General features: G+C 41.1%; 1 protein-coding gene across 11 annotated transcripts in view; it reads right to left on the bottom strand.

The window, feature by feature from the left end:
* Positions 1 to 27,231, bottom strand: part of LOC308705758 (uncharacterized protein) — an 80,460-nt gene that overhangs the window by 2,645 nt on the left and 50,584 nt on the right. For 3 of the 11 annotated variants that reach the window (XM_081390936.1, XM_081390932.1, XM_081390937.1), the window contains 2 exons: positions 26,260 to 26,376; positions 16,402 to 18,685 (listed from right to left, as the gene is read on the bottom strand). In XM_081390936.1, coding sequence (XP_081247062.1) covers positions 17,556 to 18,685; positions 26,260 to 26,376 — 1,247 coding nt within the window. In that variant the 3' untranslated portion in view covers positions 16,402 to 17,555. Of the gene's footprint in view, positions 1 to 11,679; positions 11,791 to 12,616; positions 12,745 to 16,395; positions 18,686 to 26,259; positions 26,377 to 27,231 lie in introns of those variants that run through there. The other 8 variants (XM_081390942.1, XM_081390935.1, XM_081390943.1 and 5 more) reach the window with 6 other exon arrangements.

The raw sequence follows: 27,231 nt of genomic DNA, 5'->3' as shown, positions 1-27,231 counted from the left end.
AGTGCGTTTACTACGTCATCAGCGTAAAGGAGATGAAAAAGATATTCTCGTCACTTCGTAACATTAAGGTTGAACCACTGGAGTCGCATGGACTAGTTTAACGATGTCTTTACTACCTTTCTGGGCCTTGAAAGTGGTCGTTGTGTTGCTGTCTATAGAGCAGGGGTCGGCAAATAACTATGGCCGCGGGCCAATATTTTTTTTAGCCAGTAGGTGGCGGGCCAGCTACACGTAGCTACACAAATTAAACCGCTTAAAATACACTCTGTATTCACCTGCTTTATATTCCGACCTCACGGTCCGCAAAATTTAGATCTCACTTCCAGAATCTCACATTAAAATGTCTCTAACGGACAGAGAGAGAGATTAAGTAGCCTATAACAATTAGAAATGCTATACAAATATTGTGTTCGTGTCAATATAAATATTAGGGTATTTTAACATTGTAGCTTACTGTCAGCAGAGAAAAAATGTCACAGAAAAAAATAATGAAATTTAAATAACAAATAAATCACTCAAGCAACATAAATAAAAACCATATTGCCCAACTGACAAATGAAGAAGGCCATTTATATACTGACACAGCTCATTTTCATTTTATGAATGAATGGCTTGCTCTAACTGTTGCTGGTCTTCGTCAACAACAAGCGCTTTTGCACCTCCTGCTGGTGAGGTTGACTAACAGCAGATGGAGAGTATCTCGGTAATCTATTGCTTTTCCTGCAGTTCCGTTGAATTTACTGTCGAATTTGAACCACTGAATTTGTGGAAGCGAATTTTGCAAAGCGAAATAAAATGGACCGAAAATTGCCTGTTGAATATTATAGGTTGTATTTTTAAACAGTTTGAATATTTTGGAAGTGAACTATGAAAGGTGAATATGGATTATTGAATTTTTAATAATGAAAATGTGTTTGAAATGTTTTTAATTGAAATATTCACAGCTTAAATATTCAACCATGTTGAATTTCAGCCCATAAAAATGCAAGCCCTAAAAATACAATGCATTAAAATGCAAGCATGGTTAAATGCAATGCCAAGTAGTGCAATTCAACAGGCTTTTTGTTTCAAAAACATTTGACATTATTTTACTTCCATAGCAGTTCTATCGAACAGTATTTTTCAAATTTAACACTGTTAAGTACAATGTGTGGTGTGCAGCGGCGCGTGTTTGAACCCAAAATATAATATTCAGAAGTAAACAGTGTAGCTGACTGAGTGTTTTATGTCAGAATGTTTATTTTTAAACCACAACCAAGAAAACAATATTGTCAGATTTAGGCGCGCGGCCACGGCTTTTCTCAAGTAGCCTGTAAGGATGGACTTCTACTAAGACTGAATTCAAGAATTCTAACCTGCTATAAAACAATAAAACTCACTAATCTGAAGAAGGAGATCTATGGGACAGAGAGCACAACAAAACTTCTCCAATCTCGTCTCTTCCCCCCATGCTGAGTTCCTGACTCCTCACACTATCTGATCCCCTCCAGGTCTCATTCAGTCATGCAAAACACACACCTACTGTCTCCAGTTGTTTTATGAGAGGTCAAAGTAAATACTTTTGGTGCGAATGGTAAAGAAGGTTCATTCCCGCAGCAGCAGAACAGTCAGAAAAAGAAAACAATGCCTGTTCTTCTGTTGTGGGAGATGCCCCAATAAAGATCGTTGATAACATTTGTATTTATCCCCCAAACTCAGGCGTGACCACTTGGGCACGAGAAAGGGTCCAGCAAAAGCTGAATAAATATTTGGGTGCTAGATGTTTATTGTTCTTTTGTTCCACTGGGGTATTTAAAGGGGATTGGCAAACCACTCAAGGAAGCATCTGTAAACAGAACTTCCCACACTGTTGCTGTGTGTCTCTATTGCCAGGTATGCTGACTCTTTTAAACTATTTTTGATATTGCATTTTGAATTATGTTTGTACTTTATGCTGATCAGTTATGTATTGTGTATTCTGTTTAATCCTTTTTAATTGATGCTTAATCCTGCCTGGCAAAATAAATGTTACATCTTGATTTATTCTGAAGTATTCTGAAATCATTATTTTAATGTATTAAGGAGGCTGGTGCTACCGCAAATCTTAGTTAAGGTAGGTCAAACTAAAGGCGCATGTATACGGAGCAGTAGGCACGTAAACTGAAGACCTTTTGATTTCTGTCTATCACTGATTTAGCAAGTTGTATGGAAATGGCTAAAATAAACTACACTTTTTTGTACAAGTGAGCAGTAGGCAACTGACTTAAGAGGTATTAGCTAACCCTACATCCACTGACTAAAATCAGAATTAGCAAGTTTGTGTCCGTGAGAAACACGATCCGGCCGACGTGATCTCTATGCGGCATTGGGTCCATAATTAATTAATAACTGAAAGTATGGAAGGTCAAGAATAATAAAAGATCTAAATTAAATCACAATTCATATTTTGATCAGCTGTTAAGAGAGAAAATCAATAAATACGAAGAGTCACTTAAATTTGGAGTCAGATTAAATTATTCATGGAGTCAAAATTAAAATTGGAAATCAACTGTTTAATAAATTAAAGTAAATTTTCAGAAGCGCCCGAAAAGACATACACGCTGCATTGCCTTCGACCAAGACATCGGACACCGTCATTGGGCCGGTGATTGGAGCTTACAAGCCTATTGGAAGAGTTTTGTGCAGCAGCATAGTGTAAATATTTTTTATCAGGTAATATACATTATTTATCAGTGTGATATACCCGAATAATTGGTCTGTTTAAAATGATTGGTAGCCTATATCTGCTAGGTGTTAAATTAAAATTCAACATTAAAATTCATCTAAACCTGTTATTTATTTTTTCTATTTTTGATCTGAACGCACAATCAGAACATCGGAAAACGAGTCGTTATTCGTTTTTTCATTTTAGTTCAGGAAATAAATAATGAAAAAAAAAAAAAAAAAACGATTAAACGACTGATATGCGGGGCCTATTTGTAAACTGTTATTGTAAAATAAAAATAGGCTGATTTAAAAAAAAAAAAAAAAAAAAAAAAAAACAGACTTCCAAAATTATCCGGCGGGCCAAAAAATATTGCTGGCGGGCCAGTTTTGGCCCGCGGGCCGCCTATTGCCGACCCCTGCTATAGAGGGTCAGAAAGCTTATGATATCAAAATATCTTAATTTGTGTTACGAAGATGAACAAAGGTCTTACAGGTTTAGAACGGCATGAGGGTGAAGAAATTATGAACAACCTTGAGTTTGGTGAGTTTTCACTTAAACACTGTTGGTCATCTCTTAAGTGAACATAAACAGTTGGGAAATAAGTCGCATTTGTAACAGTATCTTGATTCCGTGCTTTCGGTCTTAGTGACATCAGCCTAATATTCCTACTGCCGTCTGTGTCATTAAAGGGATAGTTTACCCAAAAATTAAAATTCTGACATCATTTACTCACCCTAAAGTCGTTTCAAGCCTGTATGAATTGCTTTCTTCTGCTAAACACAGAAGATATTTTGAAGAATGTGGGTAACCAAACGGTTGATGGATCCCATTGAATTCTATGTATGGAAGAAAAGCTATTGAAATCAATGCACATCAACTGTTTGGTTATTGACATTCTTCAAAACATCTTTTGTGTTAAACAGAACAAACAAATTAAAGACTATGGGCCCTATTTTAACGATCTGAAACGCAAGTATCAAGCGCAAAACGCAAGTAACTTTGTGGGCGGGTCTTGGGCGCTGTTGCTATTATACCGGCGAGATAAATGACTCTTGCACCCGACGCAAATCTAAAATGGGTTGGTCTGAAGCAGCTTCATTATTCATAGGTGTGGTTTGGGCGTAACGTGAAATAAACCAATCAGAGAGTCATCTCACAATCCCTTTAAGAGCAGGCGCGCTTGTTCTAAAGCGGATTCCTATTATAACAGCGGATTTGCCAGGCGCGCGCCAGGAGCGGTTCACAGCCGAGGAGAGCAACGTTCTCATAAGGGACGTTGGGGATGGAGAAACACACCCAAATTAACTTCGGTTAAACAGGCGTATGATAATTTGGGAAAATGTGAAAGCTAGATGTATGCTTTTATAATAAACTGTCTATCTATCTATCTATCTATCTATCTATCTATCTATCGCAATAATGTATGATTTGCAAAAATGATAACTGCTGCGTCTGTGTGTAGATGAGAGAATCAAAGTGTATGCGCGTTGTGCACACGCTACATTGATTATGGCCAAGCATGCGCCCTTAAAATAATATAACATGCGCAACGCGCCACTGACTTTAAACTTTTTTTTCGGTTAGTGGCGCAATTGTTTTCTAAACCTGTAAAATAGCACCAGGGAACGTTTGCGCCGGAACACGCCTCCTCTTTGTGCTGAACCGCCCCGGGGAGCGCAAGTGTATTTCTTAGTTAACCGACGTGCGTCTGTGGAGGGAAAAGTCCGCTTTGCGCGGGTGCAAAATAGGAATGATACATGCGTCGGTGTACAAAGTCAATTGCGCTGGGTGCAAGATAGGGCCCAATAAATGATGACAGAATTTTCATTTTTGGGTTGAAGAAGGAGAGATTAAACATGTCAATGGAGGTGAAATAAAATCAGCTGCAGAGAAGCAATATGGTCTGGACCCAGCGATTTATTCACATCTAGATCTTTTTGTCACAAAATACTCAAACTGGTTGAGGATCCAAACGCAGTCGTTTATTACAGAAATTCTAAAACATAATCCATAAAACAGGCAACCGGTCAAAACACAGGACAGATAATACAAAGAGACAACAGCGCAGAAAAACAGTCAAACGAGGAAATCCGAGAAACCAGGCAGAAAAAGAAAACCAAAACACGCATAACCAGAGGGAGAGCTCTCAGAAATGCAGTGTGACACTAACAAGACTTTGCAAAGAGTCAGTGAAAACACAGGGCTTTACATAGAGGGTATGCCCAGGACTGAGTGGTAAAAGAGCTGCTAAGCTCTTAAAGCTGTGAAGCATTTGCTGTTTGTCTGCAATTTTATTACAATCATTTTCAATGCAAAAAAGTCTTTAATATCTTAACGCATCATGTCTATACATATAAAACAAGTTATTTGAAATATAGATTAAGATTTAATAGACTATTATTGCCACTTTTTACCCAAATCCCTCATATTCTAACTATTACTTTGACCATCCCCAAAGGTTTCCCTTGTCAAACAATCAAACTTCACTACTAATTTTAGCAAATTATCCAGCTTTTGATTAATCTAAATGTCAAATTATTTACTTGTAAGTGATGAATCTGAACATGAACATTTGCTAATTAAAAAATGTCGGGCAACGGTTTTTCTCATGTTTCTGTAGAGTAGATAATTGGGTGAAACTCTTCCCACATGAAGAGCACTGGTGCGGCTTCTCTCCAGTATGAATTCTCTGGTGTGTTTTTAAATTGTCAGATGTAGTGAAGGTCTTCCCACAGTCAGAGCAACAATGAGGTCTCACACCAGTATGAACACTCTCATGCCGTTTTAAATTCTGCAATCGTGAAAAACCCTTTCCACAAAAAGAACAAAAGTGAGTCTTCACAGCAGCATGAGTTTTAAGGTGTGTTTTTAAGCTTGATGCCAAAACAAATGTTTTATCACACTGATCACAGCTGAATGATCTCACTCCAGAGTGACGGCGCAGATGAGTGGTGAGAACGCTTTGGCATTTGAAACTATTTCCACACTGAGAGCATGTATAAGGCCTCTCTCCTGTGTGAATTCTCATGTGCACATTAAGGCTTCCTTTATGAGTGAAACTTTTTCGACACTGAGAGCATTTGAACAGTTTTTCTCCAGTGTGAGTCCTCATGTGCACATTAAGGCCTCCTTTATGACTGAAACTCTTTCCACACTGAGAGCAGGTGAATGGTTTTTCTCCAGTGTGTTCTCTCGTGTGTCTGTTAAGGGTTGATTTACGTGTGTAACTCTTTCCACACTGAGAGCAAATGAACAGATTTTCTCCAGTGTGAGATTTCATGTGTTCATTAAGGTCTGATTTGTTCACGTAAAACAGTCCACACTCAGAACAGGTGAAAAATTCTTTATCTCCAAAATTTTCAGCTTGTGTTTGTGTGAAATTCTCTTCATTCTGTGAAACGACTGCATTTCCATCTTCACTTTTGAAATGATGAAGTTTTTCAAACAGATGTTTTTCTTCATTTGTATACGTCAGTTCTCCATCTTCATTAGTGAAATGATGCCATTTGTCTTTATTCACTTCCATCGGGTCTAAAATCAACATATTAAATAATAAATTCCCCAAATTCAATCAAAGAAGGAAAATGAGAAACGAAGAAATCAAAAATAAATTTTTAATATAAGAGATACCTTTGTGAATTTAGTTTATGTCAGTTTATTTTACTTCATGCAATATGTGTAGAATTGCCATAAATGTGTAGTCCCATTCTATACAACATTTAATTTTAATATGAATGTTCTTATGGCAACATGTAATGAAAAAAAAGGGAGAAATAACTTAACAGTTTCATAAGAATATCTCATATTTCATAGGAATACTGATTTAAAATTTCTTTCCCTTTTCACTTGTTGTGTCTCCCCAAACTGCCTGATAAACATGCTGTATGTCCTGGTGTCTCTACAGAGGACATGTATGAAATCAGTGCCCTGTTTCATAATATTATGAATATATTCAGAATATTTCGTTCATATTCTGATTGGAAACCCCATAACATTGAGATGTTTATTTATGACAAACAATTGGAAAATGACTCAGGTATATATAAACGTACTTTGTTACTTACGTAACCTCGGTTCCCTTAGAGATAAGGGAACGATTACTGCGTTGCAAACGCTATGGGAAACTCCTTTCTCGAGAATTATTGAAGTCTTTATTTTAAAACACATTGCAACTGCACGAACCTAAGGCGAGTCGGCAGAGGCGAGCGGTCCAATCGGAGCGCCTGGCACCTTGCCAGCCTCGAGCGCGGCAAAATAGCCGTGGCTGAAGAGTATAAATTCAGAGAAAACTCGCCATATGACGGGTTTAATCAACTGAAGCGAAGCACCTGATATAAGTGAAATAGCACGGCAGGCAAGGCAGTACAGGTTACCAAGTACGTTCCCTCACGAGAACGTACACCTGCGAAGCCACAGAAGCGAAGCACCTGATATAAGTGAAATAGCACGGCAGGCAAGGCAGTACAGGTTACCAAGTACGTTCCCTCTCTCGAACTGCGTTGCAAACGCTATGCGAACCATTTTAATACGCCGTGCTATTTGCCAGTGACTACTCTGAAAGTGTCCGGGGAGACCCGAGACTAATAACAGAGTAGTCTAAATCATAATGGACCAGAATGTCGGGCCCTTAGAATGATATTCACCACATAAAAGTTTATGAAGGCCACCGCAGGAGGGGACCTGGTTCATACATAGGTCAGGGTTAGACTAGCCAGAGACTTAAATAGAGAGAACTTGTGCCTGCAAGGTGGGAACCTCTAGATTATAGAATCTTGCAAATGTGGACGGAGCGGACCAGCAGGCCGCTGCACAAATGTCTTTGATCGGGACTCCATTGGACCAAGCCCAGGAGGAAGCCATGCCTCTTGTGGAGTGAGCTCTAACACCTATGGAGCACGAGAGACCCAGAGAGGTGTAGGCTAGGAAGATGGCATCCACTATCCATCCTGACAGTGTTAATTTCGTGACCGGTAGCCCTTTGGTGCACCCCCTGAGACAGATAAAGAGCTGTTCAGACTGTCTGAAAGAGGCAGAACCCTCCAGATAGATTATCAGGGCTCTGACAGGGCAGAGCATGAGAGTATCGCTATCTTCTCCCGATATGGGAAGAGCTGATAGGGAAATAACCTGGACTCTGACGGAGTTGAGAGCACCTTTGGTACATATCCGTGTCTTGGTTTAGGGACAACTTTGGAGTCATTGGGCCCGAACTCAAGACAGGAAGCGCTCGTGGAGTGCGCTTACAAGTCCCCAACTCTTTTTACTGACGCTAGTGCTAACAGCAGAGCGGTTTTAAAAGAGAGGGATCATAGATCACCCGACTGAAGTGGCTCGAAGGGAGGTCCCTTAAGAGCTCGTAGAACCAGGGAAAGGTCCTAGGCCAGCACCGAAGGTGATCGAGGCGGGTTAAGTCTCCTGGCCCCTTTAAGGAAGTAAACGATGAGGTCACTTTTACCCAAGGAAGAGCCAGCCAACGGCAAGTGAAAAGCTGCAATAGCTGCCACATACACTGAGCGTGTATTGGGAGCGCCCCGCCTCCAACAGCTCTTGGAGAAATGTAAGCACCATTGGTACTTCACAACTATGTGGGTCGAGGTTCAGAGCTAGATACCAGCTGGAGAACACTGACCATTTGTGATGGTAGAGGCGCCTACTGGACGGAGCTCTAGCCTCCAATATGGTATTCAGGACACCTACTGGGAGGTCCTGGGGTACCACCGCCATGTTGCCCGTACGGACCAAGACGTGGTGTCTCGCCAGATATGGGAGAAAGGATTTCAGGGCTAGAAAAACTGCTCTCATTTCAAGGCAGTTGATGTGTAGGTGTTTCTCCGAGCTCGACCAGAGGCAGGCCTGCCCTCGTACAGGACTCCCCAACGGAGGTTGGAATCGTCTGTTGAGATAACACTGCTCTCTGAAACCAGACCCATGTTCACACCCTGCTGACACCAGCTGGTGTCCTTCCAGGGGGCCAGAGCTCTGGTACAGCGCTGGTTTACCCTGATATTTACGAGGCCCGGACGCCATGCATGGGCTGGAATTTGAGGCATTAGCCACAGCTGAAGGGGGAGCATATGCAGTAGGCCTAGCTAGAGTACAGACGATGCTGAAGCCATGAAACCCTTTGAAACGTTCTGAAGGGTAAACGGGAGCCCACTTTGAACGACGTGGCGAGCCGCTGAATTGACAAAGTCCAGCCCGGCGTGGACCATGCTTTCATGTGAACGGAGTCGAGAACTGTTCCCAGGAATGTGATACGTTGGCTGGGGAACAGCACACTCTTGGCAAAGTTTACCCTGAGCCAGAGGCTTGGCCAAGAGATGGCCAAGGAGCCAGGCTCTGTGAGTATGGGACTCCGCCTCGAGTCAGTATGAACCAGTCATTGAGGTAGTTCAGAATACGCATTGCCCACTGTCTCAGGGGGGAGAGAGCCGCATCCATGCACTTCGTTAATGTACGAGGCACTAGAGCCAGTCCAAATGGTAGGACTGTATATTGATATGTCTGCCCCTCGAAGGCGAATCTCAAGAATGGCCTGTAATGGGGGTTCACTTGGATGTGAAAGTAAGCATCTTTTAGATATACTGAGAAGAACCAGTCTCCTGGCCGGATCTGCGCCAGGATGTGTCTGGTCGTAAGCATCCTGAATGGCCGTACCATGAGGGCATGAGAAAGTAACTGCTGTAGAAGCCCAACTCCCTTTGTGATCTCAATAGCCCCTTTTGCCAGCAGATTCGATACTTCGGAACGGAGGACTTGAGCCATAGTGCTCCCTACCGAAGTGTAAGTTATAGCACGAAAGCACGGAGGTCTGCGGGCGAATTGAAGCGATTAACCATTCATTATATTCATCACCCAATCTGACACTTCGGGAATGGCCTGCCAAGCCAGAGCCCGATAAGCCAGTGGCTGGATCATATCTGAAGGCGAAGCGCCTCAGGGGCTCGACCTGACAGAGGTTTATGTGAGGAAATTTGCTCGATTTTGTGCTTTGTGTGGGTTGCTGTTAAAACAGCGTTTGGGTGCAGAGGTTCCTGACAAATGATGGGCCCATGTTCTGCATTTAACACTACTCCAACCACCTGAACTGAAGAGGGGGCTGTGAGAGACACTCGAGCGATCTTCGGGGGTGGTCTGGCCGCAGCGGGACATGAACCCCTCTTTCCCCCGGCTAGGACGGCTTCTTAGGCTCGTGGTCCAGTGTGAGCTTTGGACGAGGACCTTGGCGCTTGGGGAGCGGGTAACGCTTTGCTGGCTTGTAGCGTAGGCCGGTCTCAGCCGCTGGGCGGGGCTGGTAAACCTGCGGCGCTGGTTTCTCTGGCTGCGGCATACTCTTGGGGCGAACTAGAACACTTCGGTAGGAAGTGCTTCATTGCAGTGGAAGCTTTCTGAGTCTCGGTAAAGCGCTCTGCAAAGCCGCTGACGGAAGGGCCGAAGAGACCTGTCGTGGAGACCGGTGAGTCGCGGAAGGCGGTCCTGTCCGCATCCCTGATCTCAGTTAAATTCAGCCAATAGTGGCACTCCAGAACAACAAGGCTGGCCATGTTGCGGCCGATAGCCTGGTCAGTGGTCTTTCTGGCCCGCAGTGCAAGGTCAGTAGCGCTGCAAAGGTCCTTGAAGGCGTCTGGATCGGGTCCTGACTCGTCCATAGCGTGGAGGAGTTTGGCTTGGAACACCTGGAGGATCGCCATGGTGTGTACTGCAGAGGCGGCTTGACCAGCGGCGGCATAGGCGCGACCGGCCATAGTGGAAGTAGTTCTGCACGGCTTAGACAGTCGCTTTTGTTCTCCAACTGTCTGCAGTGGGAGGGCACAAATGAGCGGTGACCGCTTTCTCAAGTGGCGGGAGCTTCACATAGCCCTTCTCTTCAACGCCGTCAACAGATGAGAGCGTGGTAGAAGCATAAGACCGCATAAAATAAGAAGCATAAAATTTGATCATTCAGTCAATATCAGTCATTTTTAAAAAAACAAGGAGTTGAAGTTGTAATGGTAAAACCTCCAAACATTTGGTATTTCTGAAAAGCCCTGATTAGACTGTGACATGAATGATCTCAGAGAAATTCGCTAAAATATAATGTCCTCTACTAGTGTTGTCAAAAGACCCGGTACTTTGGTACCAAGTCAATATAAAAAAAATTTAAACGTCACGGTACCAAGTTTTCTCAAGTACCGGTGGTACCGAGGACCCATTCAAACCCGGTTCCTTGATGCGCATGCATGCACGCATGCAGTTGCGCGTCCTCTTTATTAAAGCGCTGAGACATGGCGACAGGTGTTGTGCCGATAAGAAAGGAGGAAAGAAACACATATGGAAATATTTTGAATTAGGCTAATGTCACGTTGCCATAAGTGGCCGTTCACACAGCGCGTTTTTTTGCGCGTGCAGATTAGTTATTCCTAATGCAAGCGCGCTCATAATAGAAGCGACGCGGCGCGCTCGTTTTTCCAGGCGCGCCTATGTTCATGGTTGCATAGCAAAGACAGACGCCACGGGAGAGCAAGCGCTTGTGAAAAGGAGAAACTTGTCGATCTCTGAATGCAACATTACATGAGGAGAGGAAAGATGGAAAGCTTTTAAAGATTAGTTCCATATAAATTAATAATAAATAATTTGTTGTTTTGTCGTTAGTGAAAATCAATATTGACCTTGTATTTGAAAAAGGATCCTCATATAAAAACAATACTAAAATTCAGAGTAAGTTCATTCGCATTCGGAGATCGACTATTTTTTAAACGGTGTGAACTGCACTCTCCATGATGACGAGGAAGTATCAGCAAAGAATTTATTGATTTCTACCCCTTTGGTACCGAAATTGGTACAGAGAACCGTGGATTTTCACTGGTATTGTTACCGAATACTGAAAATTTGGTACCGTGACAACACTATCCTCTACAGAGGATAAAGTCTATGCCTGGGTCTCAGGAGGAAATGTGAGCTTTCATCTTAATGTTCCTCATCAGTCATTAAAAAGAATGAAGGAAAACACCAACCTGTTTGTTCCTCTGTGTCTTCATCTTTTATTCTGCAGGGTTCTTCCTCAAACTCCATCTTTACAATAGTATGTCAGTAGTTTCTCCTGGAGTTCCTTCTGCTTGCTTCTCCTGTGGGAAGATGGGAATATTTCCCAGCATTTAAACTCTCATTGTTTAGAAACTGTTTGATTTTTGATTTTTTTTTTTACAACACACCGCAAAACAGCTATGCAGCATAATTCAAAACATAATAATAAATAATAAAATCTGAACATTGGCTCTCAGTCTTTATTCGGCTTTGTTCTCTTGGTTTCTAAATAGAATTCATAAAAATATTGAATACAGTATCATAGCTCTAATAGGGGCACACTGTAACACAGTGTTATAACATTTTCCAGCTGCACAACTGCGACTTAAACCCGGCGAGATCAGCATTAAAGAACCATCTAATTTATTAAATAACAGATTGGAGATTAAAATAATATCAGATTTGTCTAATTTTAAATAAACACAAAAGACAGAGATGAAAAATTAACTTGGAAGAAATGTACTTTTGATATGGTTAAATAAATGTTCAGTGATATGTTACAAAGATTTTTAGATTTGGGCGCATTTTCTTCTCTAAACAGTGGCAGTGTTGATATGGCAACTAAAAAACACAAAGTTTATTTGCTAGCATGTGTTTTACCCCGCGATAGTTCCCTCTATCCCCACCCCTACATTAAAAACTGTTTACCAGGTTTAACTTGTTCATTACATAAAATGAAAACACAACTCATAATCTTCACAAATTTTAATGTGAAATACAGTCAGTAACGAGTTTACGTTTCACGAGCGTATGAACAACATCAGTCGGTTCATTTCGATTAATTTCTGAGTGATTCACTAAATGAGCACTTGTTCAGTCGTTTAAATTTCGATTTCTCCTATTAAATAATAAAATGAATGTACTCACAGTCTGAAAAACAGCAGATTTAGAGCAGAATGAACGGCTGTGTTCCACTTCTCGTGTTTATGTTCCCTTCCCTCGCCCACTTCTCTTCTTCTCCTAGACTCAGATGTGTGTCATTGCTTCGGTTGCTCAAGCGCCTCTACTGGCGGAAACCATTTTAAACTATATAACCTTCATAGATCTGCTGAATTTCAAACAATGCTATAACTTCTTGCTTTCCCTGTATTCTGCTTCAGCTCTCCTTCCCTTGGTAAACTGTATGCATGTATGTATGTGTATGTATGTTAGAGTACTTAAGTGTTTAGTCTAGTTAATAAAGTCTTGTTCCTGTCACACGTAAAGCTGTCTGTGTCTCAAGCTCATACTGGAGTCTCTAATCATGCAGGTTTTTGGCTACAGGCTCTGAATGGTACTATACAGTAAGAAAGACATTTCCCACACTCCGGAAATGTACATTTTTGAATAAACAATTAACACTGTGTTCACGGCACAAACAGGTTAATTTATTGTAATATTAATTTTACTTTATTAAGATAATTCTACTAACTGATCCAAATATTCATAATCAATTAATCAATTATAACAAGTTATTATTGATTATTAATATTTCATAGAGCTAATTTGCTACACTAACATGAACAAACAACAAAGTTGAATTTTTTATTAACTAACCTTAACAAAGATTAATAAATAGTCCTTCAGCAATAAATGTATTGCTCATGGTTAGTTCAGGTTAATACATCAATTAATGTTAACAAATGAAACCTTACTGTAAAGTTTTACCATTATTTTATATATTGTATTTATGCTATTTTAAATAACCTACACATAATTCATCATAATTTTAATATATATATATATATATATATATATATATATATATATATATATATATATATATATATATATATATATATATATATATATATATATATATATACACACATTTATATATAACATCTTTATTTCAAAAGTATTAAAAATACAGGCCCAGGCCCTATGGTTACTTTTTATGTAAATTTACAACAATATGTGTGCATTATCACCTTTGTGATTGCATTCACTTTCAAAAACTCAAAGCAAGACAACGACCCCTTACTGAATCAACACACTTTAGCGGTTCGTTATTGGTTTTAATGTTATGTAAGAGGAATGTCCTTAAACACTAATCAAAGAAATATCACAACATCTGTCCTCTTCTTTTAAAAGAACGTCAAGTGATGCGCTTGAACCATTACAATATTGAGTTCTATTTATAGTTTGTTAATTATCATATGCATAGAATTTAAATTTTCCAATTGCATGATTAGTTTTACATAATAGCTGGTTAATCTAATGGGGGACGGTGGGGGGTTGTGGTTTAACAGAGGGAAACTTATTTGTCATTAGAACCCTGCTTATATTAGATATGATTTGCATGCATTAAAAATGTGTTTAACGTTTCATTTTCTCATCAAATAAAATGAAAACACAAATCACAATCTTCACAAGTTGTAAAGTGAAAAACCAGTCAGTAGTAAGTTCACGTTTCACAAGCGTAATGAACAACATCAGTCGATTAATTTCTGAGTGATTCACTTAATGAACTGACTTGTTTAGTCATTTGTATTTAGATTTCTCCTAATAAATGATAAAATGAATATACTCACAGTCTGAAAAACAGCAAGAGCAGTCAATGATGTTGTTTGTGTTCCCTTCCCTCGCGTAATTATTTATTTTTTTCCCAGGATGGTAGGGGAAGCCTTTTCCTCCTCTGATTGGCTAGAAGGGCTCTCCTCCGATTGGTTATTTGATTTGAATATGAAACCAACCCATCACACACACACAAACACACACTAACCCAACCCCTAAACCTACTATCACACACACACTAACCCGACCCCTAAACCTACCCATCACACACACACTCATTAACCCGACCCCTAAACCTACCCATCACACACACGCACACACACACACACACACACACACACACACACACACACACACTAACCCGACCCCTAAACCTACCCATCACACACACGCACACACACACACTAACCCGACCCCTAAACCTACCCATCACAGACACACACACACTAACCCGACCCCTAAACCTACCCATCACACACACACACACACACACACACACACACACACACACACACACACACACACACACACACACACACCAGAATAGACTAGCCGACAGCCTGCCATGAACGTGAGATGACGTTTCACGGCCAAATCAAATAACCAATCGGAGGAGAGCCCTTCTAGCCAATCAGAGGCGAAAAAGGCGGTACCATCCCCCACCATCCAGGGGAAAACAATATCGCTTCACTCACTCACTTCTCTTCTTCTCCTAGACTCGTATGTGTGTCATTCCTTCGGTTGCTCGAGCGCCTCTACTGGCGGAAACCATATTAAACCTTCATAGATTAAGTAAGATATATAGTTTAAGTTTAACGCTCACACTCCCTTGTTGTCTCAGGGGTGAGAGCTGCACCCATGCACTTCGTAAACGTACAGGGTGCTAGAGATAGGCCGAATGATAGGACCGTGTACTGATAAGCCTGCCCCTCGAAAGCGAATCTCAAGAATGGCCTGTGATGGGGCATTATCTGAATATGAAAATAAGCATCTTTCAGATCCACTGAGAAAAAACAATTCCCTGGGCGAATCTGCGCGAGGATTTGTTTGGTTGTCGGCATCCTGAACCGGTGCGTCATAAGCGCTTTGTTCAGGTGTCTGAGATCTAGGATGGGCCTAAAGGGGGGTAGCACACCGGACACACAGCGCAGCGCCGCACTGCACCCCGTCTTTAAAATTCAAACACATTATTCTCTATGAGAATGTGTGAGAAAGTGGCGCGTCAAGGTTTGGATGGATGTGTCGCTTTGGCTTTCCATCCCATAGCGATGGGCGGGCAAAGGTGTGCGGCCACCGCTTCTTCGAGGGGAGGAATCGCCTCTTATCCTTTCTCCACAGCACCGTTGGCAGTCGAGAGCGTTTAGGAGATGGAAGGCTTTAGACGAGTTGAATGTGGACTGCTTATAGGACTGTTGAGAACCAGAACTAAACTGACCTGAGCCTGAAGTTTAGATGCTTCCCTATTATTGGTATGCCTGCAGTTAAATTGTTGGGAATATCTTTTCATTCTTCAAAGTAGAGACCAGGAGATGTTGGGATATTGTTCAAGCATAAGTTATTCTTTATTGAGCGTTGCAGCAGTTCGTCCAACAATCTAATATAAAGTAACTTTACATGGTATCTTATAGGCATTTTAGGAGGAGGGACTTCTGGAGGTGGAGACAAACTCAAACAAAGCATACAAAAGGTAGGGAGGAGTTAATTCTATCAAGCGAAAACCGGTTTGGCAGGTTATCTGGCTGCTCAACAATTCGGCCCAATCAAGAGAAACAGGCCCAGCGTAACACTATCATTCAAAATGCATAGACGCTAATCCCATCAGTCTGAGTGAAACTGGGACTCCAAGAGCCATTAAAGACAATAAAGAGAAAACAGGAATTGCAAGTTGGCTGAGCAGAATCATTCGTGTGATATCATCATCTTAACCTTAAAAGCTAAATACAATATTATTCACCGTGATGTTATGTAAGGAAGCATATCTGAAATAGATATCTTATATCTTAAATTTGTCATTCCACAAGGAATACGAGAAGAATTTTCATTTTTGGGTTGAAGGAGAGATTAAACAGAGAAGAGAAGCAATATGGTCTGGACCCAGCGATTTATTCACATCTAGATCTTTTTGGTCACAAAATACTCTGAAACTGGTTGAGGATCCAACTGCAGTTGTTTATTACAGAAATTCTGAATCATAATCCATAAAACAGGCAACAGGTAAAAAAGACAGGACAGATAATACAAAGAGACAACAGAGCAGAAAAACAGTCAAACGAGGAAATCCAAAAAACCAGGCAGAAAATGAAAACCAAAACACGGATAACCAGAGGGAGAGCTCTCAGAAATGCAGTGTGACACTAACAAGACTTTGCAAAGAGTCAGTGAAAACACAGGGCTTACATAGAGGGTATGCCCAGGCCTGAGTGTCTAAGCTCTTAAAGCTGTTATTACATTTACATTTATTCATTTAGCAGACGCTTTTATCCAAAGCGACTTACAAATGAGAACAATAGAAGCAGTTAAACTAGCAGTAGGACAACAAAATGCAAGTGCTATGACCCTTCTCAGTTTAATTCAACGCAATTTTTTTTTTTTTTTTTTGTTATAGAACAGAATAGAGTAGTAGAGAGAAAGTGTTAGTATTACTGGATCAAGTGCTGTCGAAAAAGAAGTGTCTTCAGCCGTTTCTTAAAAGTGGCTATGGACTCAGCCGCTCTGGTTGAGTTCGGCAGGTCATTCCACCAGCAGGGAACAGTCATGGTAAAGGTCTGAGAAAGAGATTTTGTGCCTCTTTGAGATGGCACCACAAGACGCCGTTCACTTGCAGAGCGCAAGTTCCTGGAAGGCACATAAGTCTGAAGTAAAGAGTTAAAGTAAAAGGGAGCAGAACCAGTGGTTCTTCTGTAGGCAAACGTCAGTGACTTGAATTTGATGCAAGTGGCAACTGGCAACCAGTGCAATTTTGTGAGGAGAGGAGTGACGTGTGCTCTTTTCGGCTCGTTAAAGACCACTCTAGCTGCGGCGTTCTGGATCAGTTGCAGAGATTAAAGCTGTAATGCAAAAAAGTCTTTAATATCTTAACGCATCATGTCTATACATATAAAACAAGTTATTTGAAAAATAGATTATGATTTTATGGACTACTGTTGCCAGTTTTACCCAAATCCCTCATATATTCTAACTATTACTTTGACCTTCCCCAAAAGGTTCCACTTGTCAAACAATCAAACTTCACTACAAATTATCAAGCTTTTGATTAATCTAAATGTCAAATTATTTACTTGTAAGTAATGAATCTGAACATGAACATTTGCTAATTAGAAAATGTCGGGCAACGGTTTTTCTCATGTTTCTGTAGAGTGGATAATTGGGTGAAACTCTTCCCACATGAAGAGCACTGGTGCGGCTTCTCTCCAGTATGAATTCTCTGGTGTGTTTTTAAGCTGCCCGATGTAGTGAAGGTCTTCCCACAGTCAGAGCACACATGAGGTCTCACACCAGTATGAACACTCTTGTGCCATTTTAAATTCTGTAATCGTGAAAAACCCTTTCCACAAAAAGAACAAAAGTGAGTCTTCACACCAGCTTTAAGGTGTGTTTTAAGGTGTGTTTTTAAGCTTGATGCCAAAACAAATGTTTTATCACACTGATCACAGCTGAATGATCTCACTCCAGAGTGACGGCGCAGATGATTGGTGAGAACGCTTTGGGATGTGAAACTATTTCCACACTGAGAGCATGTATAAGGCCTCTCTCCAGTGTGTTCTCTCGTGTGTCCGTTAAGGGTTGATTTACGGGTGAAAGTCTTTCCACAATGAGAGCAGGTGAATGGTTTTTCTCCAGTGTGTTTTCCCATGTGTCTGTTAAGGTTTGATTTGCGACTGAAACTCTTTCCACACTGAGAGCAGGTGAATGGTTTTTCTCCAGTGTGTTTTCCCATGTGTCTGTTAAGGGTTGATTTACGTGTGAAACTCTTTCCACACTGAGAGCATTTGAACAGTTTTTCTCCAGTGTGAATCCTCAAGTGCACTTTAACGTCCCCTTTGCGGCTGAAACTCTTTCCACACTGAGAGCAGGTGAATGGTTTTTCTCCAGTGTGTTCTCTCGTGTGTCTGTTAAGGGTTGATTTACGTGTGTAACTCTTTCCACACTGAGAGCAAATGAACATATTTTCTCCAGTGTGAGATTTCATGTGTTTATTAAGGTCTGCTTTGTGAACGTAAAACAGTCCACACTCGGAACAGGTGGAAAATTCTCTGTCTCCAAAATGTTCAGCTTGTTTTTGTGTGAAATTCTCTTCCGTCTGTGAAACGACTGCATTTCCATCTTCACTTTTGAAATGATGAGGTATTTCAAACAGATGTTTGTCTTCATTTGTATACATCAGTTCTCCATCTTCATAAGTGAAATTATGCCATTTGTCTTTATTCACTTCCATCGGGTCTAAAATCAACATATTAAATAATAAATTCCCCAAATTCAATCAAAGAAGCAAAATGAGATACAAAGAAATCAAAAATTAATTTTTAATGTAGCACAAATCTAGTTTACTAGTATCTAGTTCTAGACGTATTGTTATATACTCCCTGAGACTCCTTTGTGAATTTAGTTTATGTAAGTTTATTTTACTTTATGCAATGTGTGTAGAATTGCCATAAATGTGTGGTCCCATTCTATACAACTTATTTAATTTGAACATGAATGTGTTCTTGTGGCAACATGTAATGAAAACTAGAAAAAAATTGGGAGTAATAACTTAAAAACAGTTTCATAAGAATATCTCATATTTCATAGAAATACTGATTTAAAAATTCTTTCCCTTTTCACTTGTTGTGTCTCCCCAAACTGCCTGATAAACATGCTGTATGTCCTGGTGTCTCTACAGAGGACATGTATGAAATCAGTGCCCTGTTTCATAATATTCTGAATATATTCAGAATATTTTGTTCACAGTCTGATTGGAAATCCCATAACGTTGAGATGTTTATTTATGAAAAATTGGAAAATTGCTTGGATATAAATAAACATACTTGGTTACTTGCGTAACCTCGGTTCCCTTAGAGATAAGGGAACGAGTACTGCGTTGCAAACGCTATGGGAAACTCCTTTCTTGAGAATTATTGAAGCCTTTATTTTAAAACGCATTGCAGCTGCACAGCTAGAGCATCATAGCTCGAGTGCCTCGAGCTGATTGGCTGTGCTGCAGCAATTGCATGAACCTATGGTGAGTCGGCAGAGGAGAGCGGTCCAATCGGAGCGCCTGGCACCTTGCCAGCCTAGAGCGCGGCAAAATAGAGCTGGCTGAAGAGTATAAATTCAGAGAAAACTCGCCACAGATTTAAATCGACTGAAGCGAAACACCTGATATAAGCGAAATAGTTCCCGGTTCCCTTATCTCTAAGGGAACCGAGGTTATGCAAGTAACCAAGTACGTTCCCTCACGAGAACAGTTCTCTCGAACTGCATTACAAACGCTATGGGAACCCATTTTAAAACGCCGTTCTATTCGCCAGTGACTACTCGGAAAGTGTCCGGGGAGACCCGAGACTAATAACAGAGTAGTCTAAATCATAATGGACCAGAATGCCAAGCTCTTAGAATGATATTTACCACATAAAAGGGTATGAAGGCCACCGCGGGAGGGGACCTGGTTCATACATAGGTCAGGGTTAGACTAGCCAGAGACTTAAATAGAGAGCACTTGTGCCTGCAAGGTGGGAACCTCTAGATTATAGAATCTTTCAAATGTGGATGGAGCGGACAAGCCGGCCGCCACACAAATGTCTTCGATCGAGACTCCATTGGACCAAGCCCAAAAGGAAGCCATGCCTCTTGTGGAGTGAGCTCTAACACCTATGGAGCACGAGAGACCCAGAGAGGTGTAGGCTAGGAAGATGGCATCCACTATCCATCTTCAAATCAAATCAAATCAAGTATATTTGTAAAGCGCTTTTCACAATACAGATTGTATTAAAGCAGCTTCACAGTATTAAAGGGGTCATATAATGCCATTTTTGTACAAGCTAATATGATTCTTTAGGGTCTAAATTAAAAGTTTGTAATATACTTTAATTAAAAATTCTCATTAGTATTGTAAGAAAACACTAATTTTACCTGGTCAAAAACAGCTCTGTTTTCAGCACGCCGTTTCAGTGCATGTGTCTTTAAATGATAATGAGCTTTGCTCACCCCGCCCCTCTGTTCTGTGCGTACACCGTTTCTAACACAATAACCACGCGTTGTTCATTATAAACGTGGGATTATGAATTATATTGAGAAGGTCGTACATAGAAAACATGCCGTAATGTACCCTGAGTGTAAACCTTAGATGCATGCATTGTGAAGCCTGCAGCAAGGTTTGCAAATTTCGCATAGATTATTATAAATACTAATATAAAGGTTAATAAAACATTACACTCACATTTTCTGGAGGTTCAGCAGGAACACGTTGGTACCGATCCGTTTTTTTCTCGTTTGTAAAGCTGTCTGGTGTGAAATGATTCGCGCAAACATGAAAGCATGGACGATCGTGGGGAATCCCCGTGAGGGAATCCCCGCGTCAATCCTTTGGGCATATCTTCAAAAACAAAACTCTTCAACGGCTCGGATTTAGGAACATCCAAATTACTGCTGTGTTCCTTATTTCATCTAAGAACAGAACACCACAATCGCTTAGACGCCATTCTGCTCCAGCATATCCACAATGGCGGACTACTATGACGGCTGTCACAGCTCACTCAGGGCGGGTCTTGTGTTGCAACACAGCTGTCAATCACAATAGCGGGAGGGGCGTACGATCTTATGACGTCACAATATCGAACGGCTTGATTTCAGAGAGGGTCAAACATATAAGGAGATTAAAACAAAACCACTGGATGGATTTTTATCATGATAGGATGGTTGTGTACAGGCACTGCCAACAGACATTTCAGTGCAATCAACTTGTAAAAGTGCATGTACCATTATATGACCCCTTTAAATCAAAATAACACAACATGGTTTGTTTCTAGTGGAAAAAAACGTCCACGTTAGGTAAGCCTGATCAATAGTATTATTGATTGATTAAATTAAATATCTCCAACTGAGCAAGCCAAAGGCAACAGTGGCAAGGAACCGAAAAACTCCATCAAGTGACCTAATGGTGTCCTAAAACTCCATCAGGTGACCTAATGGAGAAAAAAAAAAAAACTTGGGAGAACCCAGACTAAGTCGGGGGCCAGTTCTCCTCTGGCGTTTATGAACTAGAGTAATGAATAAATCGCCTTGTTTTTCGGAGATTCTAGCACGCAGTAGGGGGCGTGTCATTGTCGGTGTGTATTTCCATACTGAATTGCCGGCGTGGCTACTTATTATGCAGCGGCTCTATCTGATTTCAAAATTCAATGAAGATGGACGTCAATAACATTACGATGTCCAGCAATCGATTTAAATAGTAGCTTACATGGGGTTAAAATGGGGTTTAATTTGTCGTTTAATGAGATAGCCTAATACATGTTGTCAGTGACTGTGAACACATATCCGCCAATGTAGTCAACTTGCATATGAATGGTACAGTGGTAGAGCTTTCGCCAGCTGTGTCAGAGGTTGAGAGTTCGAATCCGCCCTTGAATAAGTTTTTTTTTTTCTCGTATAGTTTTTTTTCTCTCTTCAAAACGATTATGTTCATCAGTGGTTGTATATCAAGCAGGGACATGCAAACGTTTGAATTATTTTGTTATTTCAACAGAACAAATAGAGAGTATCCGCAACGGATTGAAGCGCGCGTCGAGTGAATACAATGCAGTGTGCTCGCGAGACACACGAGTAAACACTGTATCTGCGCCACTGATCGCAGCAGCAACGAGCACTTTGATCACTTGATAAAAAAAAAAACACATTTCAGCGCTAGTATCTTATTTAAAAAACGAACTAAATCAATGCTCTGCCAGTTAACTGGAGATGTTTTATTTAGAGAATTTGTAGAATTGGTACATTCAGGGGGGAGGGGGAGACGGGGGAGCTTTACAGGGGGTATGACTTATCTAAATGAGATGTAAATGAGCCCTATTGTCATTCCCAGAAGCGTGAGAACTTGCCAATCTTTAGAAGCAGATTTCTACCATTTCAGTTTTTTTGACTGCCTACCTTCAAATGGCCATAACTTCTCCAAATATTATCAGATTTCCATGTGTTATACATTGTTGGAAAGCTTGAATACTACACTTTCAGAATATGTGAATAACTCAAAACGCCCCAGAACCGACTTGTGTCCCTACTTTCCGTGACTGGTCACATTTTCTTGATCTAGTAAGAACTCTAGCGGCTGCATTTTGGACCAACTGTAGCTTGTTTATTGAGGATGCCAGCTAATAAAGCATTACAGTAATATAGTCTCGAGGTCATGAATGCATGAACTAGCTTTTCTGCATCAGAAACTGATAGCATGTTACGTAGCTTAGCAATGTTTCTAAGGTGGAAAAAGGCTGTTCTTGTAACATATGAAATATGATTTTCAAAAGACAGGTTACAGTCTAGTATAACACCCAGGTCTTTTACTGTAGAGGATAAAGTAACAGGACATCCTACTATGTTAAAGTTGTATTGTGAGAGGTTTTGTGGGCAGCTTTTTTAACCGATAAGCAGTACCTCTGTCTTGTCTGGATTTAATAAAAGAAAATTACGTGTCATCCAATCTTTTATATCTTTAACACACTCTGTCAATTTGGATAATTTAGCGTATTAAAACTAGTATTGAGATACAGCCTTGGTCAGAAGCTAAAAGTAAATTTGTGATTTTAACGAGCGCAGTTTCAGTGCTATGTTGCGGCCTGAATCCAGACTGAAACTTTTCATAGATGTCATTTTCTTGCAAGAAAGAGCCCAGTTGGGCGGACACAACTTTTTCTAATATATTAGACATAAATGGAAGATTTGAAATGGGTCTATAATTTGCTAGATTATGTGGGTCAAATTGTGGTTTCTTAATGAGTGGTTTTATAACTGCCAGTTTAAATGTTCTTGGAACATGACCTAAAGATAAAGATGAGTTAATAATATTGAGGAGAGGCTCTTCCACTATAGGTAACACTTCTTTCAGTAGTTTAGTTGAGTTGGTCCGGTGACGTTTTGCTTGACCCCAAAGGAGTAAATCTGTAAACGCAGCCCCTAACGCATCATTTGAATTATCTACGTGTATGTTAAAAACTCCAACAATTAATGCTTTATCGACGTTGACCAATAGATCTGAGAGAAAATCTGCAAACTCTTTTAGAAAATCAGCGTAAGGCCCAGGGGGTCTATATACGGTAGCCAAGGCTAGAGATAATAGGGATTTTTTTCTTACATCTGAGAGCGTAACATTTAGTACAAGTACTTCAAACAAATTAAACTTGTCACCTGTTTTCTGAGTAACATTAAGAATATCTCTGTAGATTGTTGCAACACCGCCGCCACGACCAATCAGACGGGGCTCGTGCTTATAACATTATCCTGGTGGAGTAGACTCATTTAGACCAAAATAATCATTTGGTTTAAGCCAGGTTTCAGTAAGGCAAAGTACATCGATGCTATTATCTGTGACTATTTCATTTACAATAACTGCCTTAGGTGTGAGTGATCTAATGTTTAGAAGACCTAGCTTTAGAATTTTTTTGGTTCACTAATAGCGAGATTTTCTGTTTTAATAACAATTCGATTTTTCCTAGATCCTGCAGTAGATTTATTATTTGATCTCACTAAACGAGGAATAGACAGTTTCTATGCAATGTTCTACACTAGTATTTATATCAATTAAATTGGTGCAGCAGAGACTGTGATTTGGACTTTTGGTTACTAGTCAAACGGTATTTAACATCTTGGAGATGTAATCCGACAGAAGATCCGCTCCGATTCTACTTGGGTGTAAGCCATCAGCGCGGAAGAGCCTAGGACGCTCCCAAAACAGATTCCAATTATTTACAAAGAGCAGTTTCTGCTCATTGCACCATGACATTAACCATTCATTTAGCGTGAATAATCAACTAAACTTTTCATGCCCTTATCGGTACGTGGGAACTAGCGGTCCAGACACAATAATCGTTGCTTCAGCGATGTGCTGCGTACCGTCTCGATCAGGCTCCTGAAGTCTTTCTTCAGAACCTCCGTCTGCCACAGCCTGATGTTGTTCACTCCCGCGTGCAGCACGACAGCTCTGACGTGCTCGTCACCATTCAAGATCTCGGGTACCCGCGCAGCGATATCAAAAACACGAGCACCAGGAAAGCAGTGACTGTGCACCTTACTTTTACCTAACGTAGCGTGGACGTGCTGGATCGCAAAGAGGGGAGAAGCGGTTCTGGGTGGGAATCTCAAAAACCGGGAGGGGCGGAAAGATTCTTGCTCTGCTCCTGGCTCGCGTCTTCCGCTGCGGAACCACCTAGGCTTCGAGGTGGTGTGTTGGAGCCGGAGTGAATGAAACCATGGCTGATCGTGACCTGGGCGCTCGGGACCAATGTTGAGAAACGCACGGAGTAGACGAGGTCGGGGTCAGCGGGTTACTAACGTTAATCACTGATTTGTGTGCATCGGCGTGTGATGTTTCAAGAGCTAAACGCCGGTCTATAAGCTGCCACATACACTTTCAGCATGGAGGGGAAGCGCCCCGCTTCCAACAGCTCTTGGAGAAATATAAGCACCATTGGTACTTCACAACTATGCGGGTCAAGGTTCCGAGCTTGACACCAGCTGGAGAACACTGACCATTTGTGGTGGTAGAGGCGCCTAGTAGTGGATGGAGCTCTAGCCTCCAATATGGTGTTCAGGACACCTTCTGGTACGTCCTGGGGTACCAGTTAAGGGGCCATGCATGAAGGGCCCACAAGTTCTCTTTGCCAGCGTGAGGAGGTCGCTCCTCAGCAGGATCGGCCACGGAGCTGTCGTGGCCAGCTGCACCAACTCAGGGAACCAAATCTGGGTTTGCCAGAAGGGGGGCTACAAGAAGGACTGCGCACTCTGTGTTCCTGATCCGTTCGATGATCTGAGGGAGCATCGAGACCGGAGGGAACACATAAAGGGGGAGGCTGGGCCACTCGTGGGCCAGCGCATCCCTTTTTTTTCGAAAAGAAGGTTGGGCAATGAGAGTTGTCTTCTGAGGCACATGACACACATGCATTATATAATTGCATTGCATATAATGTGTGCTGGTCAACTAGTCTAAAATTAAGAAACACCTAGAACACAGTTAAAAAAAATATATAAAGAAAAAAGCTAAAAACATAGGAACATTGTGTACAATTAAGATAGGCTAATTAATTTATTTTCCAATATTCAAATATGATACTAAATACCACAGGGAAAAGGGCTTCTATTGTGACTATATTATTGACTATTGTGACTATTGTGCTGTCTTTGTTGTTGTCTTTAAAACAGCGTTTGGGTACAAATGACAGGCCCATGTTCTGCATTTAACACTACTTTAACCGCCTGAACTTAAGAGGGGGCTGTGAGAGACACTCGAGCGATCGTCGGGAGAGGTCTGGCCGCAGCTGGGCATTAACCCCTCTTTCCCCCGGCTAGGACAGCTTCTTAGGCTCGTGGTCCAGTGTGAGCTTTGGACGAGGACCTTGGCGCTTGGGGAGCGGGTAGTGCAGCTGCAATGCGTTTTAAAATAAAGGATTCAATATTTCTCGAGAAAGGATTTTCCCATAGCATTTGCAACGTAGTACGAGAGAACCGTTCTCATAAGGGAACTCAGACACACAGAATATTATCACATTTCCATAAGAGTGCTAAATTTGATCATTCAGTCAATGTTAGTCATTTTTAAAGACCAAGGAGTTGAAGTTGTAATGGTAAAACCTCCAAACATTTGGTATCTCTGAAAAGCCCTGAATAGGCTATGCTCTTTACAGGACTGTGACATGAATGATTTCAGAGAAATTCGCTAAAATATAATGTCCTCTACAGAGGATAAAGTCTATGCCTGGGTCTCAGGAAGATTTGTGAGCTTTCATCTTAATGTTCTTCATCAGGCATTAAAGAGAATGAAGGAAAACACCAACCTATTTGTTCCTCTGTATCTTCATCTTTTATTCTGCAGGGTTCTTCCTTAATCTCCATCTTTACAATAGTATGTCCGTAGTTTCTCCTGGAGTAATTCCTCCTGCTTGCTTCTTCTCCTGTGGGAAGATGGGAATATTCCCCAGCATTTAAACTCTCATTGTTTAGAAACATTTTTTTTTATTTTACAACAAACACACCGCAAAACACAGATGCAGCATAGTTCAAACCATAATAATAAATAATAAAATCTGAACAATGGCTCTCAGTCTTTATTCGGCTTTGTTCTCTTGGTTTCTAAATCTAATGAATAAAAATATCCTTCTAATAGGGGCACACTGTAACACAGTGTTATAACATTTTCCAGCTGCACAACTGAGACTTAAACCCAGCGAGATCAGCATTAAACTAGATGTTGCGCATGGCGGTACAAAATATGACTGCCGCTCAGGCCTGCACTGGCTTTCCACATCTATCACCCAATCTTCACTCAACACCACCATATACAGGCCGATGGATGCACAATCATTAACCCTTTCACATGCACACCATGATAAAGTGATGAAATTTTTTTTTTTTTTGTGTGTTATCTTGCTCTAGTAGGCCGTGGCCTACTGGCTAGCACTTCAAATTTGTAACCAAAGGGTTGCCGGTTTGAACCCCGACCAGTAAAAAGCAACTGAAGTGCCCTTGAGCAAGGCACCTAACCCCTCACTGCCCCCCGAGCGCCGCTGTTGTTGCAGGCAGCTCACTGCGCCAAGATTAGTGTGTGCTTCACCTCACTGTGTGTTCACTGATTCACGGATTGGGATAAATGCAGAGACCAAATTTCCCTCACAGGATCAAAATAGTATATATACTTATACATACTAAGTATGAAAAATCTGTGATTTTTTTTTTCAAAGGACCCTCCCATTCAATTTCAACAAACCTCTACCAAATGGTTGAGGTGCCTGCTGATGGTAAAAGTCAGT

Source organism: Scardinius erythrophthalmus, assembly GCF_964197995.2.
Source record: "Scardinius erythrophthalmus genome assembly, chromosome: 17".
Taxonomy (NCBI): Eukaryota; Metazoa; Chordata; class Actinopteri; order Cypriniformes; family Leuciscidae; genus Scardinius; species Scardinius erythrophthalmus.
This window is presented reverse-complemented; position numbering and strand designations above follow the sequence as displayed.